This window comes from Mus musculus, chromosome 7 (genome assembly GCF_000001635.26).
Source record: "Mus musculus strain C57BL/6J chromosome 7, GRCm38.p6 C57BL/6J".
In the NCBI taxonomy this organism is placed as follows: Eukaryota; Metazoa; Chordata; class Mammalia; order Rodentia; family Muridae; genus Mus; species Mus musculus.
In genome coordinates, this window is record NC_000073.6 from 98830440 (window position 1) to 98856888 (window position 26449).

At 53.6% G+C, this 26449-nt stretch overlaps 1 protein-coding gene and 1 long non-coding RNA gene across 8 annotated transcripts; one reads left to right on the forward strand and one right to left on the reverse strand.

Annotated features, from left to right (window-relative positions):
* Positions 1 to 218: 218 nt before the first annotated feature.
* Positions 219 to 5656, reverse strand: Gm33770. The gene is made up of 3 exons (XR_378356.3): positions 5476 to 5656; positions 2873 to 3136; positions 219 to 1475 (listed from the first exon to the last, which is right to left on the reverse strand). It is a non-coding gene; the product is annotated as a predicted gene, 33770 (long non-coding RNA).
* Wnt11 (wingless-type MMTV integration site family, member 11) lies at positions 4645 to 24308 on the forward strand. 7 transcript variants are annotated; one of them, NM_001285792.1, is made up of 7 exons: positions 4673 to 4909; positions 5623 to 5782; positions 8569 to 8751; positions 15935 to 16170; positions 16735 to 17012; positions 19788 to 20080; positions 22674 to 24308. In NM_001285792.1, the coding sequence occupies exons 3-7, from the start codon at positions 8669 to 8671 to the stop codon at positions 22846 to 22848; spliced, it is 1065 nt and encodes a 354-aa protein (NP_001272721.1). In that variant the 5' UTR covers positions 4673 to 4909; positions 5623 to 5782; positions 8569 to 8668; the 3' UTR covers positions 22849 to 24308. The 7 variants fall into 7 exon arrangements, with proteins under 7 accessions (XP_006507650.1, XP_006507649.1, NP_001272721.1 ...); XM_006507587.4 differs by lacking the exon at positions 5623 to 5782 and having other exon boundaries at positions 4645 to 4909; positions 16735 to 16848; positions 22674 to 24304; XM_006507586.4 differs by lacking the exon at positions 5623 to 5782 and having other exon boundaries at positions 4647 to 4909; positions 22674 to 24304.
* Positions 24309 to 26449: the final 2141 nt, after the last annotated feature.

The window sequence follows — 26449 nt, forward strand, 5'->3', positions numbered from 1 at the left end:
CCCTCCTCCCTCCCCCACCCACACGCCTGTCCCTGAGAGCTGAGAAGGACGCTTCTAGAGCATGGGGCTTGAGTTTTAGCTTTTCTTCATCACACTGGACAAACAATATCAGGGCAGCCCAGATCAAGGGTAGAAGGGCGGACCTCCTCTGTGGCAAGGTGCACTAATCAGCTTTCTCATGCCTGTGATAGTTAGCTGAGAAAAACAGTGGCAAGGAAGGGAGATTTATTTCTGCTCATGATTCCATAGGCTTCAGTCCTTAGCCCTCTACCTTCGAGCCTCCACTCAGTATCTTTAGGCTAGGCCCAACAGAGATACTGGCTCTCACTCAAAGTATGGAAGTAGAGGCACAATGGCAGAAGAAACTGTACCCACACATGTGCCTGGCGGCTCCCTGCTTCCTGGTCCTCTCCTGGTGACAGGAGCTCCTGGTCCTTCCTGGCATCTTCTCAGCAACTGTCACTCAGACAAACACATGACCCAAGCAGTCAGCCAGCCCCTTCTCCAGGACTGACACATAGACCAGAGGGGAAAGGTCTCTGGCTGGAGTTTCTACCTGGGGCTGTCACAGCCAGTTCTCAAAGGAGGAACAAGAGCGAGACCAAGGCTGGGAGGCTTCAGAGAATGATGGATAGATGGTACAGCTCTCCCTCCAGGTCTCTGCTGCTCAAGTCTCCTGCCTGGAGTTCCTTGTAGGTGCACCAGTTGTGGTCCAGTTTGTCTCCGGGAGCTGACAGAGGCCTGAGAAACACAAACATTGTCTCCTGTGCAGCCACCGTGGCCATCCAACAATGAGAGCTGAAAGTGGCCTTTCAGAAGTGACGCCTCAGCAGACATGACGGGCAGTGTTTTGTTATGTGCACCCAGGAAAGCAACCTCTCCCCACCCTATCCTGGGGTGCTATAGAATAATAACACCTCCCCTGTGGCCCTGAAGAGGAGGAGGACAGGCCCCTCCCAGGCAGTGGGCAGAACCAGGTTTGCAGGTCTCTTGCACAACCTCCCTGCAGGCTTGTGGCTCGGTGGGTTCACTTGCAGAGCGATGACTGCCTCTGAGACAGGGGCACCGGAGAGGTCTGGGGTGTGTGCGCAGTGGGTCACACACATATATAGCAACACACACGCACTTCCCATTTGATTGTCTTTCAGTAGCTGTAAGAAGGAGCTGATTGCTGGTTTTCCTGTTGTGCAAATGATGAAAAGCAAAGGTCGTGGTGGTTGAACTACTTCTTTAGAGTCCCACAGTGGGTAAGCAGAAGACATCAGTGTGAGCCCCAGGCCCAGAAGGCTTTGGTGACACTGTGGCTACTTAGTTTGTCTAGAAGGTTTGGCCTCTGGGCATGCTAAGCTGAACTCTGCTCAGACTCATGATCCTTTGAACCTGGACAGGTCTTTGTCAAAGTACGCCTCTGTGTCCTTCTGGGGAGGTCAGTGAGGGTTTCTGCCAGGTTCATCCAGGCTTGAGATCGGGAATCCCTAGGAGTCAGGAGAGAAAGGATAACTGTGTCCTTTCCTTGCCTTCCCCATCCCTCCCTTTCTTCTCTTCTTCCCTCCCATCCCTGGCTCATCTTTTGCTATAGACCAGAGTTAGGACTTGGGTTCTAGAGCCAGAGAGGCCCTTGAAGGTTATGTAGCTCAACCCTCCCTCTGGATGGAACTCGGGGAGAGCAAACAGAGCAAACCAGTGCTGAGTTCAGCAGGTAACTAGCTCTCCTGGTCCCTCTCTGCGGTCCTGGAAACAGCCATCCAGCCCCCACTGTCTCCAAGGCTTTAGCGGAAGTGAATAGAGGGGTCAGTGTGTGTGTGTGCGTGTGCCTGTGTGTGTGCGCGGGTGTCAGCATGACAGACTGAACTACAGCAGGTGCCTCTCTGGGTAAGGCACATACAGGGTTGGGCTGCAAAGCTGTGACCAGCAGCAAGTTCTCTGCGAGGCAGGCGGACTTGACTGATCAGATAACAACAAATACCGCCCTGGCAACCGAGAAGTGCAGCATAAGTGCTCCTAGCAGCAAGAGTGTGACACCTTGTCCTGCCCTGTCCTGCTGGGAGTCCTATGCCCGTTAAATTAGAGCTCAGGACCTAGGTGTCTAGCACAGGCCTTCCAGACAGTGACCTATGAGGTAATCTAAGCAGGGAAGGGGAATAAAAAGGGAAGGAGAAAAGTTAATGGGCCCTCAAGATGCTAAACAACCCGCCCCCAGCATCCAAGGGAACCCCTTCTAGAATACTCCTTTTCATAGGAATAGGAGACTGGGCTACAGGCAGGGCAGACTTGGTCCAGATCTCCTCTGACTCTCAAGCCAAGGTTTTGGCACCTCTCCCTTAGCCCAGCTCCATCCCACTTAGGTTGAGGTGTTCTGCCTGGCTGTGCCCTGTTCTTCACCCACCAGGGAGAGGAGAGCAGTTGGGCGGGGCCACAGCTGGGGTACAGGAGTCCTAGCACTGGCTCCTGGCCTCCATCAGTCCCTAGGAGTCAAGGGAACTCTCCTCCTCCTCCTCCTCCTCCTCCTCCTCCTCCTCCTCCTCCTCCTCCTCCTCTTCCTCCTCCTCCTCCTCCATGATTTCTGCAGCCTGTGCCATGCTGACTCTGAGCAGGAGATGCCTGGCTCTGGGGATTCGCTCAGCACTCTCCAGCAACTTCCTTGTGAGCCTTGGCATTCCTTGTGAGTCTAGGACATTAATCCTGACCTTGGATAGTATAGATGATCTTGTGGGGTTGCATCATTCCTATTTTATGGGTAAGAAAACTAAGTACAGGAGAATTTCAGCAACTCACTCAAGATCACACAGCTAAAAACAGAACCAGGAAGGTTCTACTGGAATCCCAAATGGACTTTGTTGTAGACAATTGCATTTCTGCAACAGGTACTTACTCCCTATAGCCCACTCTAGCCTCTACTTCCCGGTGACTGACTCCCCAGGTGCCAGGGTTACAGGTGTCAGCTGCAGTGTCAGAGTGGAATCCAAGGTCCATATTGTGATTCCTAATTGCTCTCCACTTCCATTCAACTGGACGCCGATGATATCAGGCAGAAGTAGTATTCACGAAAATGTTTAGGTGCTGTCGACTGGCTTCTCCAAGCAGACAGAGGCCACCTGGAATGGCTCTGACTGGGGTGTCTCTGGTGGCAGAGGAGCTAAGGGAAAATGAGCCCTTGGTCACCTTTGCCTTCATCCCCAGACTTCTGAGGGAAAGCCTTACCCTTCCCCTGGCTCCTGGATGCCCCACATAAAGTTCCCACTGCCATGCCATAGTTTTTTTTTTTTTAATGGGACTGACTTAGTGCCCTGGGCTGGACAATGATGATGGCCAAGAGTTGTGTGCTTGTGTTCTTGTGCTCATAGGCTATTCTTGTTTGTGTATGTAGTATATGTGTGTTTGGTGTTGCATGCTGCGTGTGGAAAGTTGTATGTTTGTGAGTGAACTATTTGTGGGTAGTCTATGTGTTGTGTAGCAATCTAATTATATATATATATATATATATATATATATATATATATATATATATATATGACTACTGCACACCTACGTGCTACTGGGTTTATGGACATGTGATATATACAGATATCCCTTGATAGTGTGTTTATAACCATTGTGATGATATGTCCCAGCCTCATGTGCAAGAGGGCTGGTGGCCATTGTGGATGGATTGTGGTTCTCTCTCTCTCTCTCTCTCTCTCTCTCTCTCTCTCTCTCTCTCTCTCTCTCTTTCTCCCTCCCTCCTGTCTATGTGTGTGTGTATGTATTGGGGGGAGCTTGTGAGCACTTCAATAGCAGCTACGAAGAGTGGGGGGAGGGTAGCAGACAGCTTGGGAGATCCCAGGGAAGCCCCTTCTTGCCTCCGGTTTCCTTTCTACTAGTGAGCTAGATAAACCCTGAGCACATTCAGATGTCGAAAACCCTAGAATGAAGAAGACAGAAACTGGTAGAACCACAACACTTGGTTAGAAACCGAGGGAAATAAGGCTGGCCTCGGTTCTAGTCAAGGAAGAGCAATTGAGGGGTAGGGGGTGGGAGCAGGATCAACTCATAAACAGGACTACACTCAGGGGAAGTCTTCACCAGTGCTGGTTAGCTTCTGAAACCTGGTCCTCTGTTGGGACTGAGAGAGCCCCTACTGCCCGCTGGGTTCGCCCACAAGAGTCCCCTGCAACCACAGCCTACTTGGAGGCACTTTTTGATGCTCTTCTCATACCAGAGCCCTTGCACCTCTTAGAGGTGAGCGCCCCTCTGAGATGCCTAGAAAGATGGCCCAGTGAAGCTTGTAGGACCACAGCAGAAGCTCAGGGCTCAAGACCTCCCAACTCCTGAAGCATGTAAGGGGCAAACGCATTTAGTAAAGCTGTCCTCCGCATTTAGGTCAGACCCTCTGGCTAGTTCAGGCTCTTTGCTGATCATTACTAGCTTCGGAGGTGGGCCGTCCCTGCGCCCGGCGCGCCGCTGGCACTCAACAGGCATGCTTTCAACACTAACCGTGGCGAGCAAATTCCCTTCCGTACAGCAATAGGGTGCAAAGTGTCCCGGAGCGCCGGGCGGGCGCCGCGGGTCCGAGGCGTCATGGGGACCCCGCCCCGCCCCGCGCGAGCCACCGGGTGGGGATTCGGCGCGCTGACGTGGGCGGATCAAAGCGACGGTCCGCGCCTTATAAAACGCTTGGGCCGGCGGGCGCCGCAGATCGTGCCGGGCGAGGAGAGAGCTCCGGAGATCCGCGGGCGCAGGCCGGAGAGCCGAGCACAACTGACCGCCTTGGCGTCCGCGCCCGAGTTGCCAGGATCCCCGGCTCCCTGCTGAGCTGCGTCTGGAAGAAGCTATCCTCGCCGCTCCCGCCGGCGGGGGACCGCACTCGCAACTCCTGGGGGCGGCCGAGGTTGCAGGGGCAGGCTGGGCGCGCCGGGAGAGCGTCCCAAAGGTGAGCAGTGGCCGTGGCTAATGTTAATCAGGAACCCACTGGGTAGGGAGGGAGGCGACTGAGCCCTAGAGACCCCCTTATTGATAGGACACCCACTCCCGGAGAAGCAAACCAAAGTGGCTTTCGTCGCTCTCCTTTCCTCACCTCTCTCCTCCGCAGCATTTCGAGTAACTCCTCTTGGGGGAACGCAACTTCCCGGACGACCCTGGGACTAGGGGCCTGGTGTGTGTGTGTGTGTGTGTGTGTGTGTGTGTGTGTGTGTGTGTGAAGGATGGGGTGGGTTGTATGGTTCCTTCAGTTCTCCCCCTTCAGGTTCTTCCGTCCTGTCTCCCATCCCAGGACTCGGTCCCCTCCCTCGCAGTCTGCGGGTTGATGAGGTCACGCCCGAGCCATCCCGGGGGTGGGGGGATTTGGATCCCGCGACAGAGGGTGTGTGTGAGGAGGCAAGAGAGGGGGACAAAAGCCGAGAAGTCCCTAGCTCCTGCCAGAGCAGGGGGGGGATAGCTCCGAGAGGTGAGAAGGGCTCCTAGAGGCAGCTGGGAAGGGGGGCGAGTTTGTTTACCGACCTCAGCTCCAGGTTGGGGGCTGGGGATAGGGAGGAGAGTCCTGCCCCCGCCCTGTGACACATCTGGAGCGCTCCGAACATCTGGCTTACATCCACCAGCCCGGTACCTTCCACCCGTGGCACTGAATTGCCTCCGTGTCCCTTACAGTCTTTGGGAACACAGGATTCCGCTCCAGCGGGTGGCAGGAGTTCCGCACTCTCCCTATCCACTTTTCAAACACTGCGTCTCCGCGGTGACCTGGAACAACATAGAAGATCCTGACAGCCTCTCCGCTGAGCTTAAAGTCAGGTCTCACGCAACCTCGCAGGTAACCTTGAAGCTGTCGCTCGGCGTCCCTGTCGCACCCTTTTTGTTTTGAGTGCTGCGCGGCCAGCCTCTTGGAGCAGCCCATTTGGTCATTATAGTCGGTCAATTGCGGACATTGTCCCGGCGCACAGCACCAAAGCTGGAGCCAGCATAGCACACCGGGGGTGGGAGAGGCTCGGCCAATCCTCGCCGGTTAGCCTGAGCGGGAAGGTTATCTAAAGTAAAGTTTCTAAAGCTCTCCAAGGCTCCAAGCCTTAAGATCACCTGTTGGCGGCCCGTGGCTGGGCCACAGTGTCCGTAGTGTCCGACGTTTGCACAGCTCTGGGAGGCTCATTCTTCAGACTGCTGCAAGCTGGGTAGCTTAGACTAAGTGTCCAAGGAGAGGAAGAAAGATTTGCTCTCTCTTTCTCTATAAGCACTGCTTTTTTTTTTTCCCGCGGGCCCACTATGAGACTGTTCCCATTGCAGGCTGGGCGCCCAGTCTGAAGCAAGAGGTTGCGTAGTTAGTTCAGGGATAACGAAAACAAGTCTTAAGGGATAACCAAGGCCAAGAGGGAAGTCACTCTGCGCTTCATCCAAGACGCGAACAGTAGAGCCCGAAGTCCCACTGTGTGAGGCCGGGGCAGATATTTCTTTGAACCCAGGCTTAGCTCCCCCTGGCGGACCGGGGACTTCGAGCGACGAATGCGCTCTGACCCTCTGGGCGCAAGGTGAGGGTGACACAGCGGCTCCCAAGGCTGTCCTGGACCTTCTTAGGTAGGACGAGAATAATATCAGTACCCAGAGACCAAGGTGCCTTTTAAGCAACGCGCCGGGGTGACGGAAGGAGAAGTCTAGGGCCTCTGGAGCTGCTGGGAAGAGCAGGGAATAGCTGGAGGCCTGGGTCCCCGACCGACTGCTGTGCGGTTTGGGCCACCCTTCCTCTCACTGGGAGTCGTATATTGATACCCCGGTGTAAGTCCTTGAGATTCCTTCTGCGACTTAGCGATCCCTTCCCACTTAGAAACTCTGGGTGCCTTCGGGGATCCCACACTTTAAGTGGGAACAAAGAGACAATGACTGGTGTTTTGAGGCCCCCCCCCTCCTCTGCGATCTGATCCTGCAGACATTTTTCTGATTTGGGGGAAGTGTGCAAACTTCCAACAGGGAGGGAAAGATCTGGATACGGAAGAGGTAAGAGGAAGATTCGGACTGCACCAAAAATCCCGTTGAGACCCCAGCTTGGAGTCGTGTTTGTGCCAAGCATTTCAGACTTGGGGGACTCTGTGAAGGGGGGGGGGTAATTCAAGGTTTTCTGCTTGAATTCCTCTGGATTCTGCCAGAAGGCCCCAGAAAACTATGACGTTTCAAACGTGTGTGTGTGTGTGTGTGTGTGTGTGTGTGTGTGTTCAAGCCTGTACATTTGAAACACACAGGCGTGCATAGGCTACACAGGTATGTATAATAATAGCGGATACAGAGAGAAGATCAGACGAAGATCAGAAAGCTGGAGTCCAGGTCTTTGCTTTTTAATAAAAGGGAAAACTTAGGCTGGGGTGGTTGAGGAATTGCCCAAACTCACAGAGCCAGATGAGAACCGCTCTTCCCTGTTCCAGAGACCCCCCCCCCCCCAAGTCTGGCACCTCCTTCCTCAGACTCTGTAGACCCTTTTGGAAGGAATCCCTTTGTCCTTGCTGCTCCAGAGAGGAGAGGGGCTGTGTATGACTCGGGGCGAATGCCAGGTGTTGGTAAATTTGGGAGAAGCCTGGAAGGGAGTTAATGAGGTGAGAATGATGAGAAGGGAGTCAAGCCTCAGAAAGCAGCTCCGCAGGCTGCAAGCGGGCGGGGTGGCGGCTCCTCCGCGGCCCTAGCTCGCCGCCTGGCGGTCCCAGAATCAACCTCTTGCAGGCCTGGAGCTTCCCTGCTCTGCTAGGGAGCTTTGGCGCTGCCTCGTCCGGACCGAGGCACTGAAGTGGCAAGTCTGAAGTAGCTCTTCAGGCGCTGGAGATGCCTCAGTGTGTAAAGAGCACCCACCTCCACCCCATTTTTGCAGTTTCCCCTTCCCTTACTGGAAAGTAGGTGCCCAGAAATAGCACCGTCTTCTGTGTTCTCCCTGCCCTTAGCTTACCCGGCACAGGTAGACAAAATAGCTCAACAGCCCAGCACCAGACGGGTGCTCACTAACTGAACAGCCTAACAACTAACTGAACAGATGTTTCCACATCTCTGGGCCTCGGTTTCCTCATCTGAGATGGATGGAGTGACAATACCCATCACAGGTCTGAGAGGAGTAAAGATGGCTGGCTACACTGGGAGACTGTTCTCTGTAAAAGGAGAATTCTGCTCAGATCACCCCATTCGCAGATGAATAAACTGTAGACTCATTAAAGCTGCAATAACTAATAATCGATATCGTGGATTAGTATAGGAGCCTAAATCATATTCCGGATCAGTTCCTCTCCTTGCGGTCGCTACGTCAGTTGGTTTTCGCGCTGCTGCTGGTGGTGGGGTCTCCTCCTTGCGGTCCTCTCCAGACTCTCTGCTGGGTCTCCCGAGAACCTCCTATCTGCTTCACCCTGTCCTTCCTGGGCCGCTCAACCCTGATCTGCCCTGGGCGACACGCCCTCGGCCGCGCTAGGGTCTCACCTAATCCGAGCCTGACGCCGGCGGGTCTCGGGCGGTTCGGGGAGAGAGCGGACTCCTTCCTCGCTCAGCCTCCCCGGCCCGACCCCTCCTTTGTAATTTGAATAAAACGCCTCCCAGCCCGCGCGCCGCCTTAACCCGCCGCCCTGTTCTCCGTGATTGCAGGCGGCGTGCGCGCAGGAACAGCAGCGGTGGCCTGCAGGCGGCGGAGTTCGGTGCGGCTCCTGCAGGGTGCGACCCCCGGGAGCGCCGGGCGCGCGCGACGATGAGGGCGCGGCCGCAGGTCTGCGAGGCTCTGCTCTTTGCCTTGGCGCTCCACACCGGCGTGTGCTATGGCATCAAGTGGCTGTAAGTAGGACTCCGTTTTCACTCCAATGGGCCATTGGGCGAGAAGCTGGAGAGGTTGGGTGAGCCCACCAAAATCTGCGAGGCTAAGTTGGCTTGGGCGTCGTGGGCGAGCCGTTCTTAGCTCGGCGACTTCTTCTGTGATATGCTGTTCTTACCCTCCGCGGGCTTGCGAAGTGGGTGAGCGGATTTTCTCATCCAGGCCAGGGTTGCTCAAAGGCCAGTGAGGGACTAGGGAAACATCCTCTCCAAGTGGCACAACTCAGAGAGAGTCTGCTCAGTTCAGGACACAGGGTCCAGTTCGGGATCATGGCCTGTCAGCCTCCAGGAGGTCTGCTAAGAGAGTTTTGACCCCTTCCACCTGGGGACCTTGGGGGAAGTGTCACCTTCTGGGGCCTCCGAGTACTCGGTCTGTCAGAAGGATAGTTAGTACCGGCTCCTTGGGATCTGATTGGAGACTCCCTAAAGAGCTGCTGAAGGTCCGAAGCTAAGGGATGTCCTGGAAGGATAAATGGTCGCTGGGGGCAATTTTCCTGGTTTCCTCGTGCAGTGCTAGTTCCTCCTGTGGTGGCTGCCGTAGGCAGTGTGAAAGGAGTGGGATATGGGGAAAGGCAGCCCCTTCCTGAAGGATCTGTCCCTGGGCTGGGAGAGATAAGCCCGGGCTGTAAATAACTTTCCAGGGGTTGTAAGAGTGGAGGCTCCGGGGCTCGGAGGAGGGCAGCCTGGTTGGGTCACCCATGAGGGTTACAGAGATTTTCTAGAGGCTGCCACTTTTGGCTGCACAAGTGAGGAGTTTGGCAGGTAGGAGATATGGAGGACACTCTCAGAGTACAGTGCCCGGAGTGGGAGAGTCAAGAACAGGAATGTGTCTGCCTTGCTCAGGTCATGGTTAGGGAGCCTGCAGATCAAACAAGGGATTGATAGATTATGGGCACTGAAGAGGGTCGGTCCAGGAATTCGCTTTGAAGAAGGAATTACTGCAACACACTGAACCTCTGGAAAACTGGAGGTTCCTGGTCCAGCCTTTTCTGGTGCTGAGTTCTTGATTAAATAATTCGGGAGGGAAATCCCATCTTCTTGTACTTCTGGTTTACAAGAAAGGGGGTCTGTCCTGGGCCAGGCTCCTTCGAACCTCCTCCTGCTGCTGTCAGGCACTCTTGCTTATTGGGCTGGGCACAAGTCAGTGAGAGAAGCCCCTTCAGCCATTGCTTTACAGACCAGGGGATGAGGTGAAGAGAAGGAAGGGGTTGCTGAGAGCTACAGGGGCCTTCATGGCCTAGCACCAAGCTTGGGTGACTTGTTTTGTTTATAGAGTCCTGGGGACACAACTCTCATCTCTCTTTATCTGCCCTACAAAGGGCGTCCTGAGGTTCTAAGGATTCATGTGACACACACAGTCCCAAGCTGGCGTGTGCTGGGGATGGGGTGGGGTACGAGGCCGGCTGAGAGCAACACCCAGTTTTGCTCTACTACGTCTAAGCCTTGACACACATGGGCACAGCTCAGAGTCTGCACTCAAGACATCCCCCAGGGAGGACTTGACGGGCAGAGATGGAATGTGAAGCAGGTGTCCCAGGCTGGAGGAAGAACAAGGACAGAAGTATGGGGGCAGGAGCATCCCCTGTCCCCTGCAGGGAGCAGGGACCACAGGGTGTCCTATTACACAGCTCTGAGAGCTGCAGGCCTCTATCTGATTTGTTAACACTCCATGAGATAGGTGACAGACTGACTTTTCGTTGCTTCACAATAAGGAAGTTAAGGTATAGAGATGGTAAGTAGCGGCCACAAGGTCACATGCTGGCCCTGTGGCTGTGAGATCAGAGGAACCCAAGCAGAGGGCTTACGAGGCTAACCCTTGATAATGGTTGAACTATTACTGCAGCTGGAAAATAGAGGGCCTGGGAGAAGCAAAGCTTAAGAATAGTATAGCCAAGCTTGGTGGCAGAGGCTGGTAATCTCAGCTACTGAAGGGGCTGAGGCAGGAGGATTGCAAGTTCAGTGCCTAGCCAAGGTACAGGTTCATTCAAAGCCAGCCAGAGCCACGTGGTGAGACTCTGCCTTAACATTTAAAAATAATGATAAGGGTTGGGAGTACAGCCCAGCATGTGCGAGGCCCTGGGTTCAGCCCCCTGCCCGTGGGGGGAAGAGTGGGAGCAGGCATAGGCACTTGTGCACACAGATGCAGCCTTGCTGGGTGCCGGGTGCTATTTTTGACATACATACGGCTTCTTTTCAGTCTCCCAATCTGTGTTGTGTGTTCTGCTTTCCTGAGCCCCTCTGCCCAGCAGAGGAAAGGAACACCTTGGAGGATCTTTAGCAGAGTTTCATAGCCAATGAGGAGTAGAGCAGACCTTTGGGTTGGGCTGTTGGTAGAAGGAAGTCCCGGGACAGTTGTGCAGTGGGGGTAGGGACTCGTCAGGGCCAGCTGTCCTGGGGCAGTCCTGGGGACCATGTGTGCAGGCTTGGAAAGTGACCTGGAGATGAAAGGGACATTTGACACAAGAACTGAAACCAGATGTGAGTTGGTGGCCTGAGGTGCCCACCTGGTGGGCTTCTGGGACAGACAAGCTAAACAGGTGGGATCAGGGATTGGGGAGCAGGGTCGAAATCTGACTGCCTGGTGATCCTGGTGATACACTGAGAACCTTAAGCATTGCCTCCAAAGCCAGGGGTGGAGGGAAACCATGATGGGTCAAATGTGGGGAGGGATGGGGTGGGGGAGATGTGAGCCTCTTGCTCCCTCTGGTGGAGGGGTTGGGGAAGAAAGACCCCTGGCCAGCTAAGGGACTTTGATAGGCTGTTCTCTCCACAGCTGGCAGTACTGAGCCTGCCACTCAGTAAGGGCGGGGCCTCTCTAGGAAGAGTCTTAAGAGGCTCTGGCAGGAATGCAGCGGCTCTGAAGTAGGGCAGCAAGAGCGCCAGCCTAGGAATCCATGTTTAGCTTAAGTGATCACTTTCTGTCAGGCAGACCTTGGTCAAGACTTCAGTCTCTCTGTACCTCAGCTTCTCAGCTCTGACACAGGCCAGAGGAAGTCCTGGTCTGGGGTCTGGGAGGTTTAGCTTCTAGCTGGGATCTGCCTCTAATAGGCTGCACACAGAAGTGGGCAAGTTCTGCTCTCCCTCACCGGGGTTGATAGCACATGGGATCTTTTTTTCCACTTTGGCTAGCAAGTGTCTGGCCAAGGCCACCAGCTAGGGCTCTTTTTAAGGCTAATCCTGTGCCTGTGGAGCCAGTTGGGGCCTCAGAGGTCTAGGCAGCGCCTGCTAGGCAGGACTGGAGCTACAGCTTAGAGGTTACCAACCTTCATCCAGTTCAGTCGTCCCCTCTGTGCAGTGCAGGGAAGGAGCTGGCCTTGTTCGTTGTGGTTCTAAGATCCTAAGACAAGTTCCTGGGGAGATTCTGGGACCCCTGTTCCCTGGTTCTTCTCCTTGGAACTGGTAGCTTCATCCTCCACCTAGCCCGGTGTCCTGAAGAGCACTGGGTTTAGATCTAGGATATCATTGAGGAATTCCAATTTGTCATCAAAGGGAAAGCTCCCCAGGCCATCCCTGGGGGGGGGGGGGGCAGATGGGAGTACAGAGAAGGTCTGACCTTGCCTGGTTGGCATAGACAGGTTCCATTTTTCCTGCTTCATGGGTAATTGTCTATGAAGTTGTCCAGACAGCCCAAAGCTTGGTAGGTAGATGAGCTAAATAGTTTTAGTGAATAGTTTCTCCCACCTTCCTGGGGTCAGCAGGGTCCCCAGAAACATAAACAAAGGGCCACTTTCCTTGGCCAGCTTTGAGAACCCTGAAGCTGGCCATATCCATGACCACTGTCTCCTAATTTTACAAGTGGAGTTTTTGATGTCAGATTCAATCTACTGCCAGGCTTGCCCCTAGGTATGCTTCTTTGGAGTCCAGCTTTGCCCAAGAAAACCCTAGACAAACAGTTTGGTTTCACTTAGCATTGTGAGAACCAGACTGCAGAATGACAAGAGACTTTGGACCAGGCCACCCAAGGCAGTAAAGGGTGGGGCCATAAGGAAGGCCTTTCTGGAAGGTGGCCTTACCTGAGTCAAGTACCACAGAACTGCTCAGACACAAAGCTACTGGCAACCCAAAAAGACCCCCTCATGATGGACTTGCCAGAAAGAAGCCCCACGGTGTGAGAAAGGAGAAGCAACGGCCGCTCAGGACCTGGGGGTAGGAGGAGGGGTGGACCTGGAGACAGAACCAGGGGGTAGGAGAGGGATGGAAGTCTATGGCTTAGTTGAGGACGTTGGAAGGTGACTTCCCAGTTGTGTCACTGAAAAACATGCTCTCGCAGAACTATGAGCATTGAATGCTCTACACTGGGAAACTGAGGCTGGGCGCTGGCAACGGCTCGCCCAGGTCACACGGTGAATGTGCAACCGAGCCTGAGCTTGATCCAGAAGAACCCCGACTTCTGAGTGAGAGAAGTCTCTCTCAACCCAGGGCCTAGGCTCCCCAGTGAACTCTCCTTTCCCTCCTGTCCTCTCCTGCATCCTCTCCCCCACATCCCCACTCCTAGATAAACTGAAATGTTTCCAATTAGGGGTATTCTGGAGCAGGCCAGCTTGTGAGCTGTCCACGGTGGCTCCCCCGCCTCTGCCTTAGTCCTGATTGCCTCCCCAAGGGGGTTCACTTACCCAGGTCATTACCGCTAATCAGCGGATGCCTGGGCTGCCCTTGCAGTGCGTGGGGGAGGGGAGGGAGGTCTATGGCTGTGCCAGCTGCTCCTGAGGATCCCGTAGATGACCATGTCCCCCTCTGTCCCTGGCAGGGGTCTGCACTCTGCCTGCCTCGCTTCCAGGTGTCTGCTGAGATAGCCCTGTGGGAGGGCCCCTTCCTAGATAGAATCCCTTTAGCCTGGGGACTTCAGAGGGGGTTAGAGAAGCAGAGTCCCCCAGATTCCCCCACCAGTGAACCCTAGGTACTGGGGTGCACTGGGTGCTGGGCCTCAGAGTATCTCCAGACCTCAGGAACTGCCCGCACTGCCCAGCAGGAAGGACTCCATCAGCACTCCACTTCTTGGCTAACACCTACTTTTTAGTGAGCAGGCATCCAGGGTTATGCCAAGAAGACATCCATGATACTTGCATGGGCTGTGTGCCTCTGGCCCTTGTAAACGTTCCACGTTATCCATAGCAAGCGGCCCGGTGGGAAGGGAAAAAACAGCATCCAGGAAGGATGAAGTGGTTGCTTATACCCACCCAGGGGCGGGAGGCAAGCCTTGCGGGCTGTGTTGGGAGAGCTGAACTCCTGGGCTGCGGGAGAGCTCAGGTGTGCTCAGAGCAGGAGCCACACGAGGCCATTTGCCTCTATGATCTGAGCCCACACAGGCGGGCTTCATAGGCCAAATGGATCTGCTTAGACCAGGAAGCCATCTGAGACACACACCCTGCACGATCCCTCTCTATGGGCCAGGGCTGCAAGAGGTAACATGGTTTAGGACACTCACCTTCGCATCAGGTTAGTTAAGGCAACCTAACCACAAATGTCAGGCTAGGCCTTCTGCCCTCAGGGGCTTGCTTCCTGGGTCCTCTATATTAGGTTCTGTATTGGGGCTTTCTCTCTCTCTCTCTCTCTCTCTCTCTCTCTCTCTCTCTCTCTCTCTGTGTGTGTGTGTGTGTGTGTGTGTGTTATAGTGGATAGAGTAATAGAGTATAGTGGATAGAGTATGGCAGAGAGGGGCGAGAAGAAGTCAACTTATCAAGAATTACCTCATTTGGCCTTTTTGGCCTTCACCAGCATTTTGTAGTTTTTCAAAATGAAGAGTTGTACACTCTGTGCACACAGCACACAGAGGAAATCGGGTCTCTTCACTCCTTTAGATTTAAGATTCCCTTAACAATGATCTGAGGCACTAATTCTGGGATCACAGGCATGTGTCACCATGCCTGACATGAGTACATTATCTTACTTAAGCCTCTCCATTGCCTTCTTTTGGGGGGAGGGGAGGGGTAGGGAGTTCTAGACAGGGTGTGGCCTATCTCTGAAGCCCCTGGCTGTTCTGGAACTTGCTCTGTAGATCAGGTTGGCCTTGAACTCAGAGATCCACCTGCTTTTACCTCCCAGGTACTTGGGATGAACCGTAATCCATTGTCTTTTAAGGTAGAAATGATACTTGAAGCAGATGAGGGCCATGAGGCCCAGAGAGGTTAGGTGATTTGCTTAAGTGCACACAGCAGTGTCTCAAGCTTGGGTCTTTCCCTAGGCCATACATACATACATACATACATACATACATACATACATACATACAGCTGGAACCTCTGGGGCCCTTACTGTCTAATTGCTGATGGGCTTGTGTAGCCCTTAGGTTGGGGCCTCCTGGAAGAAAGGATCTATGCCATGTTTGTAACCAAAGGAGGCTGGGAAGTGTGTAGTTACCATTCCTTCCTTGAGTAGAAGTTCTTTGATTCAGTTGGGAATGAGAAGGAAAAGGCATTCCTGGCGTCAGGACAACCCTGGGCAAAGGCATGGTGGTAAGGAAGTCCCAGGATCACCAGATCCCAACCAGGGACATGTAGCATGCAAGTCCAGAGATCGTTGAAGGTCTGGGTTCGATGCTGAATTTTCTGAATTCTGGATCACCCTAAAATTGAGTGTCCTTGCGTTATTGAATCCTTTGCTCAGGGGTGGACTTTACAATGGTGATAAATGGGTGTAGAAGTAAATGCAGTAATGGTGTAAAGCTCTTAAATCACGGTGTGCACTAGAAAAAGGACTTAATTAATAGCACGTGTGGTTATTATGAGACTCAGCAGTTGCCCGGGATCTGGCACACGGCTACCAGTGCTGCGTGAACGGATGGAATGGGAGTGGGTCGTGACCAGGAGAACCCAGGCAGCAGCTGGAAGTGCCTTACAGATTGCAAATGTCTTCATTCCTAAGAATATAATTCCATTCCATTCCATTTATATAATTCAGTCAGGATAAGAGACGTGATCTCGTGTTAGAATTCGGGGATAAGACCCAGAGAGGGACAATGTCATGCTCCGGGTGGTGGGTGGGCTAGGGCGGGCAAGCCATGTTGCTCTGCGACATGGCGCTTTGCTTCTTGGTTTCCTGGCTCTTTGCAAGAGTGACTCTGAGCCTGTGGAGGGGAGGGCTGGCCTGCAGAGCAAACGCCCCTCACACCCCGTCTTTCTCCCCCGTTGGTGGTTTTCGGGGTATGCAGGGCACTGTCCAAGACTCCGGCAGCCTTGGCACTGAATCAGACGCAACACTGTAAACAGCTGGAGGGCCTGGTGTCTGCGCAGGTGCAGCTCTGCCGCAGCAACCTGGAGCTCATGCGCACCATCGTGCACGCCGCCCGGGGGGCCATGAAGGCCTGCCGTAGGGCCTTCGCTGACATGCGCTGGAACTGCTCCTCCATCGAGCTCGCCCCCAACTACCTGCTTGACCTGGAGAGAGGTATGGGCTCTGGGGCGCCGCACTACTGTGGTGGGGGGATCCAGAGGGAAGCTCGGTGTGTTTGGATAGGTGCGTGGATTCATGGGTGGACGGATGGATGACTAGATGGATGGTTACACAGATGGATAAGCCGTGGCTGGGTGGACGCTTGAGCGGATGAGTCAATCTTAGATATGGCTTTCAGGCACGAATTGAAGAATGAATAAACATTAGTGAATGAATATATCAGCACATACAGTGGCCCGAATAACACTTCTGGATACACATGTGCTATAATGCACTGATGAAGGAGGGGTATAGCCGTAGAAGGTACCAAGGTGGCTGCCTGCTGTACTGAAAGCCACATCAATATAATGAGACTGCTGGAGAGCACACCCCTGGGCAGGCAGGTGGGCCTAGGCAAACCTGGTTGGCAGGAACTGTTTCGATGTGCAAAGTAGTCAGGGGTAGCAGGTATAGCAGGCTTCCTAGAGGAGGGTGTGGGACCCGAATACATATAGTGGATAATGCCTTCCTGGCTCTCAGTGATAGCAGTCTGCTTGCTGACGCTCACCTCTCCCACAGGTACACGGGAGTCAGCCTTCGTGTATGCCCTGTCGGCCGCCACCATCAGTCACACCATCGCCCGGGCCTGCACCTCTGGCGACCTGCCCGGCTGCTCCTGCGGCCCCGTCCCAGGTGAGCCACCCGGGCCCGGGAACCGCTGGGGAGGATGTGCGGACAACCTCAGCTACGGGCTCCTCATGGGGGCCAAGTTTTCCGATGCTCCTATGAAGGTGAAAAAAACAGGATCCCAAGCCAATAAACTGATGCGTCTACACAACAGTGAAGTGGGGAGACAGGTAACCACCCCCCACCCGCCCCCGAGGGTGTGCCTGGGCCACTGGCTGGAGAAGGGCCATAGTGGGCCCCAAGAGGGGGTGGGAGAGGGGGTGGACTGGGACCCTGCTGCTTCTCCCTCTCTAGAGCTTGGGCTCCTTCTCCTTTAGGGAGTCTCCAAGATTCAGGTGCTCCAAGCAGAGGGATCAGTGAACTAGGAGCCCAGAGCTCAGGGTTCTGTCTTTGGCTCTGGTCCTGAGCTTCTTTCCCAACTGTAAAGTGGTGGCAGGGTGGGTGCTCCTGCAAGCTCCTCAGCCTTCCTTCAGGGCAGGGAGGGGCTGGGCCAGAGGCTTTACACCGAATCATGTCTTTGTAAGTGGGGAAAGAGATTCCACACTGCCCTGAGAGCAGAGCTCCCATCATGTGCTACCTGAGAGTACAGCTCCCATCGTGTGTTCCCTGAGAGCAGCTCCCATCATGCCATCATGTGTTCCCTGAGAGCACAGTTCCCATCATGTGCTACTTGAGAGCACAGCTCCCATCATGCCATCATGTGCTACCTGAGAGCACAGCTCCCATCATGTGCTACCTGAGAGCACAGCTCCCATCATGTGCTACCTGAGAGCATAGCTCCCATCATGTGCTACCAGTGTCTCCCCATTTCTCAGTTACTGCACAGAAGGCTGGGTGAGTGTGAGAGCAAATGTATCAAATTAAACCTTTACGTGTGTGTGTGTGTGTGTGTGTGTGTGTGTGTGTGTGTGTGTATCTGCGTGTGTTAGATAAAAGTACAACTTGTGGGGAGGGTTAGATTGGATCTCCCCTACTGGGTTCTAGGGATCCAACTCAGATTATCAGGCTTGGCACAAGTCATCTTTACTTGTTGAATGTTCCAGCCCCTTCTTCATTTTTTTAAAGATGAAAACTGACTTCACACCAATCCATGATGTGACCATGTGCTGACTCTTTCCCTCCTGGGATCCCAGAACAACTCCCAGGTTCTATTGTTCCCTTTCCACTGATAAGGAAACGACCCCAGCATGAGTATCCTGTGCAGAAGGCATCTCTCACACAATTTAGCCAGGGTGGCTCAGTTAGGAACACGTGGCCTGAGGAGGCGGAATATGTGAAACCCACACCTCTTCACCTGTCACTGTGGCCTGTCATGGCAGGACACTTGAATGTCCGGGCCATCCTTGGACGGTCTGGGAAAACTGAGGCCAAATCACACTATGGATCTGTTTCAGAGCCTTGCCAGGGACTTAGGGCTCCTGCCTCCCAGTTATAGGGCTTGTCCCATTGCAGGAAGCCAGAGAGCTCTCTACCCACCCCTCTTCTAGCTATGGCAACCCCAGGCTCCAGCCAGGATGCACACCCTCTGAGCTCCTGTGCTGAGCAAGAGGATGCCTGGCTTCCATCTCTCAGGCCTGCCCTTGGGGCCACATGCAAAAGGCCAATGCTGCCCCCCCAGTATTTGGGGCTGTGTGAGGATGACCCCAGGACTAGACAGTTTAGCGCCTGCCCATTAGTAGCCAACCCTTCCCCCACCTGACTCAAGGAACTGAGCCTCAGGCTCTGTTCCGGGTTCCTTCGGCCCTATGTGGCTCTTTCTTCTCCCTCCTGGGTTTCCAGCATGTTCTAGACTTTATACCTAGTGTGCTTCTTCCTGTTGCAGTTCCTTCCTGCAGACTGGCCCTTTGTCTGGCTCCCTGCCAACTCACTGACAGAGGGATTGGGGCAAAGCCATGACAACTCTAGCCTCAGTTTCTCCAGCCAGGAGATGCAGAGTGTGAGTTCAGGTGACCTGCGACCCTTGCAGGTCAAGGGAGGGGGAATTGTCCTGTGACTAGAAGAGGGTTTGAAGAGCCGCTGAATAGAAGGGGCCTTGGGAGAGGTCTAACCTCTGCCTTTCAGACACCAACAGGAAACTGAGGCCTATCGCGTAGAGTCTTATCTCAGACCAGGGCTAGATCCTATCTAAGGGCCTAGCCCAGAGGTTTCCAGTTTCCCCCACAGCTCTGAATTAAACTGCATGTTCAGAGCCAATATTGACTTACACTGTTGTAACTCACACACCCCTTTGGCCTGGCCCATTTAACCCGTGCAGCATTCTACCAGGTAGCAGCAGCATGCCAGCCAGCTTTGTACTTTATAGCAGAGGTCCTGTCCTTTAGACAGAAGGTCACCTGGCAGCCTGTGGGTGGGTCCTGAAGGAGATGCCACCAAACCCTCACACTGTCCCCCTCCTGTTTACCCCATCCGTCCTCCCTCCCCAGCTGCCTTCCCTCTTGCTTCTCTTTTTCTTGCTGCTCTTCTGGCAAGCCTCTAGTGAGTCTTGGTTTTATGGAAGAGAGAAGGCATAGAATGATTGAAAATCACAGCTATGGATTCCCTGTCAGATGCAGGTTCAAGTCCCAGCCCCACAATTTTCTAACTGCAAACTTAGGTGTCACGTCTTTGAGCCTTCCTGTTTAGTAGAGGGGAAAGCAGGAGTCTCCCGGATGGGCTAAGGTGGCTGTGTTAGAGCACTTGTCCAGAGTGGATACCTGAGAAGTGGCACCTGATACTCCCCACCCGCCGCAAAGACCACTCTCTTCCTACCTGCCCCTCTTAGCTCCTCTGGAGTGGAAGCATGACTCCCAACTCCTCCTAGCTGTAGAGCCAATGCTTCATCCCTTGAGGGTCCAGTGGGGCATGAATCCCTAAGATCACCCAGGCATGGAGTAGGGGGTCAGGGTACTGACAGGCCAGGGAGGGGTTCTGTCCTGTCACCTTGCCAACACCCCGACTGTCCGCAGGCTCTACGTGCCTCCCTGGAAACGAAGTGTAAATGCCATGGGGTGTCTGGCTCCTGCTCCATCCGCACCTGTTGGAAGGGGCTGCAAGAGCTCCAGGACGTGGCTGCTGACCTCAAGACCCGCTACCTGTCAGCCACGAAGGTGGTACACCGGCCTATGGGCACCCGCAAACACTTGGTGCCCAAGGACCTGGATATCCGGCCTGTGAAGGACTCAGAACTTGTGTATCTACAGAGCTCCCCTGACTTCTGCATGAAGAATGAGAAGGTGGGATCCCATGGGACCCAAGACAGGTGAGTGCCACAGGGATGTCACACTCAGGGCTGGGCCAGGCATAGTGGTGACTCAGCAGGCATTCAGAGGGTGGAGTCCTTGCTTAGTGGAGGGCAGAGGTTCCAGGGAGACTAATGGGACGCTGGAGATAGTGGCTGGTGGCTCCACCTTCTCCCAGATAGGAAGTAACAATAGCAGTACAGGAAGACAGGGGACACGAAGGGCTGCCTAACATGGAGCAGGAGCTCAGTAAACGTCCCACAAACAGGTGAAGGATAAATGCCTGCCCTCCCTGGACAAAGGAGGAACTGAGAGGCACAAGAAGTAGGGACAGCATCAAATCTAAGGATACACAGGAAGTACCTGAAACAGAGCAAATGAGCTTTTGTAGAAAGGATACTCCTTTGTCCCCTGATAAGTGCCAGCCCTCCCTCAGGCTCTAGATCCTCCCATGTCCACTTGGAGTCCACCTGGTTTGGGCCTGGGATCCTCACAGCTGCCCCAGCTTTGGCTATGGATAGGGAGACAGGGAAGACAAGAAAGGAGCCCATGCCGATGGTTCTGCGCAGACCTACTGTGTGCCAGGTAGTGCTACATCCCCAAAGATGGTTCATGGAAACCCAGCAAAGAAAGGTCTATGATCAGATGTACTTGGGAAGCTCTCCGGTCATCCCCAAAGCCTGAAGGAGCCTCAGCTAAGGATTTGATTAAACAGAGTTTCCCAGAGGTACACAGCCAGGGAAATCTTTTATTAAGGAGCCCCTAATAGCATTCCACAAAGCTGGTGTGCACAAGGTTAGGGAAATACGGAGCAGAGAGCGGGTGTCTGGGAACGTGTCTGGCACATAGTTGGTGCCCAGCCAGCATCTGCTTCCTCCGCAGCCCACGGTCCTGCCTGTAAGAGGGGAGGGATGGTTTGAGGCTCCGTCCCCATAGGCCAGGGCTCTGTGAGGAAGAGGCCCAGGCTCCCATCTGGAGGCCAGATTGAGGGGGTCGGCAGAGTGGAGATGGAATGGGTCAGGCAAAGGAGACAGGAAGGAACGGGAGTCTGGTTTGAAGCGGCAGGGTAAGTGTGAGTGCCAGAAGGGGAGATGATTCTGTTACACAGAGGGGCTGGGCACAGGGCTCCAGCGGGCTATGGAATGAGCCCTGTATCACTGGAAAACTCTGTCCATAGGCTGTGAGCTGGTTTCCTGCCAGGTTCCTCAGCCCCCAACTATATGCCACAGACATAGCCCTTCTTCAGCTGTGGCTCTGTTGGTGGACAGTTAATCTTTCTATGCTGTTATGACCTGATTAGTCTTTATTAGGCAGGGACATGGCAGTGGGAGACACTGACTTTCACGGAGACCTTCCCCTCTGCCATAGCTTAGGGCAGGCAGTGAGCAGTGGTCTTGGAGGCTGTGTTGAGGAAGAGAACTTTTGCTTGTCACTGATTCTAGTGAGAGCATCTGCTGTCCTGCACTGTCTGCTGCACAAACAGAAGGGCACAGGAATGTCTCTGGGGAGATGAGCCACCGCCAGCTCCCTTGGACACCTGCAGGCTAGCACTCACAGACAAAGTGCCCAGGCCCATCTTGCCTCCTGTGTTGTTTTTAGTGTTCCAGAATGTATCCTGGGAGTTTTAATTGTAAAGATGACGCTCGTCTCCACGGCAGCATAGTGAAAGATTAACTGTGAAGGCTGGGTTCTCTATGGTAAAATGCTGGCCTTGTAAGCGTGAGGATCTGCATGAGGATCCCCACCACCCGCATGATGGTAGCAACTCGAACAGTGAGGTGGGGCAGGGATAGGAGGGGTCCCCAAAACTCACTGTCCATTCTTCCCAAGTGGATCCCTGAGCTCTGGGTTTAAACTTCCAATGGGTAGATGGATGGATGCATGGATAGATGCATGCATACATACATACATACATACATACATACATACATACATACACACATAGGTAGGTAGATAGGTAAGGAGATACAGATACGTACATGCACACACATACATACATGGGTAGGTAGATAGATTGATTGATAGATAGATAGATAGATAGATAGATAGATAGATAGATAGATAGATAGATAGATACATGGATACATGGGTAGATACATGGATAGATACAGAGACAGACAGTAGGGTGGAAGAGACAGAGACAGAGCCCCAGTGGAACATGCAGTGCAGGGCAGCAGTTGTTCTCACTGGAATCTGGGCCAAGCAAAAGCTCTTTCTCAACATTGACCCCATGGCAGCTCACCCCTCTCCCCTAAATATGACATTCAATGTGGACCTCGACCTCCAAGTAAATGTATGCACACATCTGTGCACATGGACAGGTAATACACACACGCTACATACAATAGACACTGGTTCTTCTGGGATTTGGAAGTAGAAAAAAAATAATAAAGGAAACCAGACAACTTAAGAGATAAAATAGGCTCAGCTCAAGTGTTCTATCGAGGCTTATTGGAAACACAGGGAAGTTAGGGGACAGGAAAGCCTGTTTCCCCAAAGATTGATTCCCCCTTCTTAGAGCCAGCCACCAGGTGAGGCTCCAGGCTACTTGGCAGGGAGGCGCAGGTACTGGAGGTGATGGGTACCCACTGACCTCTTGTTCCCACCCCCCAGGCAGTGCAACAAGACTTCCAACGGCAGTGACAGCTGCGACCTCATGTGCTGTGGGCGCGGCTACAACCCCTACACGGACAGAGTGGTGGAGCGATGTCACTGCAAGTACCACTGGTGCTGCTACGTCACCTGCCGCAGGTGTGAGCGCACGGTGGAGCGCTACGTCTGCAAGTGAGACCATATGCCCCACCCCTGAGGAGGGGTGCTGCTCCTCTGAGGACCCACTCAAGGGCCTAGAGACCTTGGTGGACTTCCCTGCAGATGCCAGATGCCAGGCGTGGGAGGCGGCTTGTGCTGTGCCTCCACTTGGAAGACACCACACCAGGAGGCCTGGTCGCCCTGGGAGAGCCGGGGCTTCAAAGGAAACTGATAGGATTAAAAATAACCTGGCAGCCTGGGGCCTGAGTGCCCACATGTTGCCTTCCAGGCTGCTCCAAGAAGTCAGGGCAGGGATGGGTAAGACTGTGCATTTGACCTTTCAAGGCCAGAAAGACCGGCTTTCTGGAATGTTCTTTGGGACCCTGTGCCCACCACATGGAACCACTAACTTGGGTTGTAAATTTTTATTTTCCTTCCCCTCTCCGTGGGATGTGGGAGTTACAGAAATATTTATAAAAATACAGCTTTTTCTTTGGGGTGGCTCACTTCAATCCCTCTTTATATATTATATATATAAATATATATAATGATTATATATTTTAAACAAGTGTGTGAAATAAATGCTGAGCAAGCCCCAATCTGCCCCCAAATCTCTGCCCTCCTCAAGTGACCCCAGCAGATCCTGGGCTGGCAGGAGGACTCTTCAGTTTCCAGGCAAGGCGGCCTCCCATTGATGTCCCAGCCCCACCCGGTCCTCCGACCTGGTCCTGGCCCGTTTCCCTGTATGTGATCTGTTGGTCAAGGGTGAGGACAGACGTCTTGAAACATAACCCTAGTTGGCAGTATCTTTATTCCTCAGGGACATTCTTACAGCACAGCCATTGGCCATGGTTTCAGACCCATTAAGCTTGCTGCAAGAAAGCTGAGACCTTAGGGAGGCCGCCCTGGTAGGTTTTTGGTGGGACCCTGAATGGTGGGCCTGGCCCATACTATTGCCCTGTCTATGAGGCTGGGCTTGCACTGTCTAAGCCTGGACGTTGGGGAAGGCCCAGGCTCACAGCTCATGCCCGAACAGGGCTTGTGGCTACTGATGTGCTAAGATACAGGGACCAGCAGGACCGATTCCCTCTTTCAAGTGTGGAACCAGGTGGGCCAGGAAAAACTGTTTGGGTTTGGAGGGTCGGGGGAGGAGGGAAGGCCTGCTGCAGGTGGGGTTAGGGAGATGGGGGGATCTGATTTGGACAGGGGTGTAGACTGAGGTGCAGGGCGGACTCCCATGTGGGAATGAGCAGATGTTAGGGCCTAGGGTTCTGAAGTAAGCCAGGCTGCAGAGTCACCTTTGTCAAGCCAGAAGGACCTGGCCTGTTTGTGATGTCTGCCAATAGGCTGGAGGCCGAAAGTAAAGGACAGAGGGACAGCCCAGGAGAAGGCAAGAGCTGGGGGACTCGGCCATCCTTCTCTGGCTTTATCTTTCATTCACCATTTTAAAGATTTTTTTAGCAATGGAAACAAAAATATACCTAAAACTGAAACTTCTCGGGGAACCACTTGTTCTTTCGTGTCTTAGGCAGATCTTCAATTCCACTTAACCTTGGCCTCCAGCCTGGCCTTGCAGTTTCAGAGCTGGGTCTCCAAAGGCATCCTCGTTGACAACAGTTTTGTCCAAGAGGATATCCACAGGGCACCTCATGGGCATGAGGTGATTGTAATTATAAACTCTCACAAAGGACTTGACCTTTGACCTCTTGACAATTTTCTTTTTGCTCATGGCGGTTTTGTCCTCTTGGGGATAGTGGTCAATTCCAGCCACCTGAGCAGAGTTGTAAGGATTATCTGAGAGGCGCCGTCATCAATGTTCTTCATGACAACAGCTTTGCATCCAGCCAGCCAGCAAACTTCTTTAGGTTTCCTGAACTTGCCCAACCCAACAACATCCAGCAGGCAAATAGCAGGAAAATAAAGTTAACTCTTGAAAATGGTTGCTACAAAGAACAGGCCTGGCCCATGTAAGTCCCTCCCCCACCCCAAGACAGAAAAATTGCTAAGAACCTGTGTTTTGTGCTGCTGGTATTTTGGGGGACCACCCAAAACAAGGATGCAAAAGAATGTTCCAAACAGTTTCTGTGTGTGGCTTCCACACTTCGAAGCTAACAGATAGGCTCCCTCAGAGGCAGCTAGAAAGGGAGACCTTCCCCACTGAAGCCCTGCTGAGCAAGGCCCCAGGACCTGGGCAGGGTTTCATGGAGAGGAAGGGGTGGGGAGGGGCTACTGGTGGGTCAGGGAGGATGGAATGGAAGATTTGTCAGAAGCCAGGCAGGTCGTAGGTTGGGAGATAGCTGGGTTTTGTGGCTCTCCTCCAAGCTCTGCCTGCAGGCTTGTGATGTGGGGGTGGCAGAGTCTCAGAAACAGCGGCTGGAAAGAACCTCAAGATAAGTCTTCAGGTCTCCTTTGAGTCTGTTTTCCAGATGAGGAAGTCCCTGATGGGAGGGGTCATCTGATGGCCATTGCTGAAAGAGGCTGGGGATAGAGAGGGACCCTGCCAGGGTGACCAGTGTCTTTATTAGTCTGCCCTGATGTGTCTTCTCCTTGGCCCCGGTCCCCTCAGCACTTGAGTCCACCTCTCGCCATAGACTAGCTTTCTGCTGCAATTTCTGTAGCTCAGCACCCCTCAGCTATGATGCCCACTGTTTACATGCCTACTGTGGCAACATGCCTACTGTGGGCATCTGCTGATTCTTTCAGAGGCCCAGAATTATCACTCTCCCCCCTCCCTCCTTTTTTTTTTTTTTTTTTTTTTGAGACAGGGTTTTCCTGTGTAGTCCTAACTGTCCTGGAACTCACTCTGTAGACCAGGCTGGTATTGTCACTCTTAGAATGCCCCTTTGCATGCCTCCCTCCTCTGGCTCCTCACAGCCCTTGAACCTTTCAAGCAACCATAGCAAGCCCCTCCCCTAAGTCAGTCAAAGCTCTCCTCCAAGGCCCAGGTAGACAGCTCCCTTTTCCAGTGAGCCTTTTGTGACCACTCCTAGCCTAGCCTGGCCTCTCCAGGGTTCCTGCAGTCTCTGGTATCTCTCTCTAATGCCCTGCTGGGCCAGAGTGTTTCCGAGCCTGCATTGTATCCCGACCTGCCCCCCCCCCCCCCCAGCTCTCTGAGTCACCCTGGGCTGAGACTAGTCTGTGAACACAATGGGGCTCTGGAGCTGAGCACAAAGCACTCCTCAGAATTGAAGGCACACCGCAATGGTGCAGAGTAGCTATATTATTATAAAGGAACTGTTCACATGTCCCTGCTGTGTTCCAGTCCCCCTATCCCAGGTCATCCTCACAGCAGTGTCCCCATATGTGAGCAGTCACTCTCTGACAGGTGAAATCTTGGGTTCTCAAATGACACCTGACTTGCCCCAAATCATAGCCAGCTCTCAACAGAGTGGGGCTCAGAGCTCAGGCATGCCCTATTGCTGCGTTTCCTAGATGGGAGGGAGACTTGGCTCAGGGCAGGAGAGGCTCCTGACTCAGGGGGTCTGTGTGCCTGCCACTGACTAGTCCCTAGACCTGTGAAGAAGCCCTGAACCTCCTGGCTAACGAGGTGCTAGGCAACCAAGAGGGGGGGAATCCCTAGACCCTGGACAGCATCTTACCCCAAGCTTCAGGTTGAACCCTGCTGGGTCTACTCATCA

Excerpts from the sequence above, each read along its gene's own strand:
- Wnt11 (XM_006507586.4), top strand. The coding sequence starts at position 8,669 with ATGAGGGCGCGGCCGCAGGTCTGCGAGGCTCTGCTCTTTGCCTTGGCG. Across the intron at positions 8,752-15,934 it reads TGCTATGGCATCAAGTGGCT|GGCACTGTCCAAGACTCCGG; the intron begins GTAAGTAGGACT and ends CGGGGTATGCAG. Across the intron at positions 16,171-16,734 it reads CCTGCTTGACCTGGAGAGAG|GTACACGGGAGTCAGCCTTC; the intron begins GTATGGGCTCTG and ends CCTCTCCCACAG.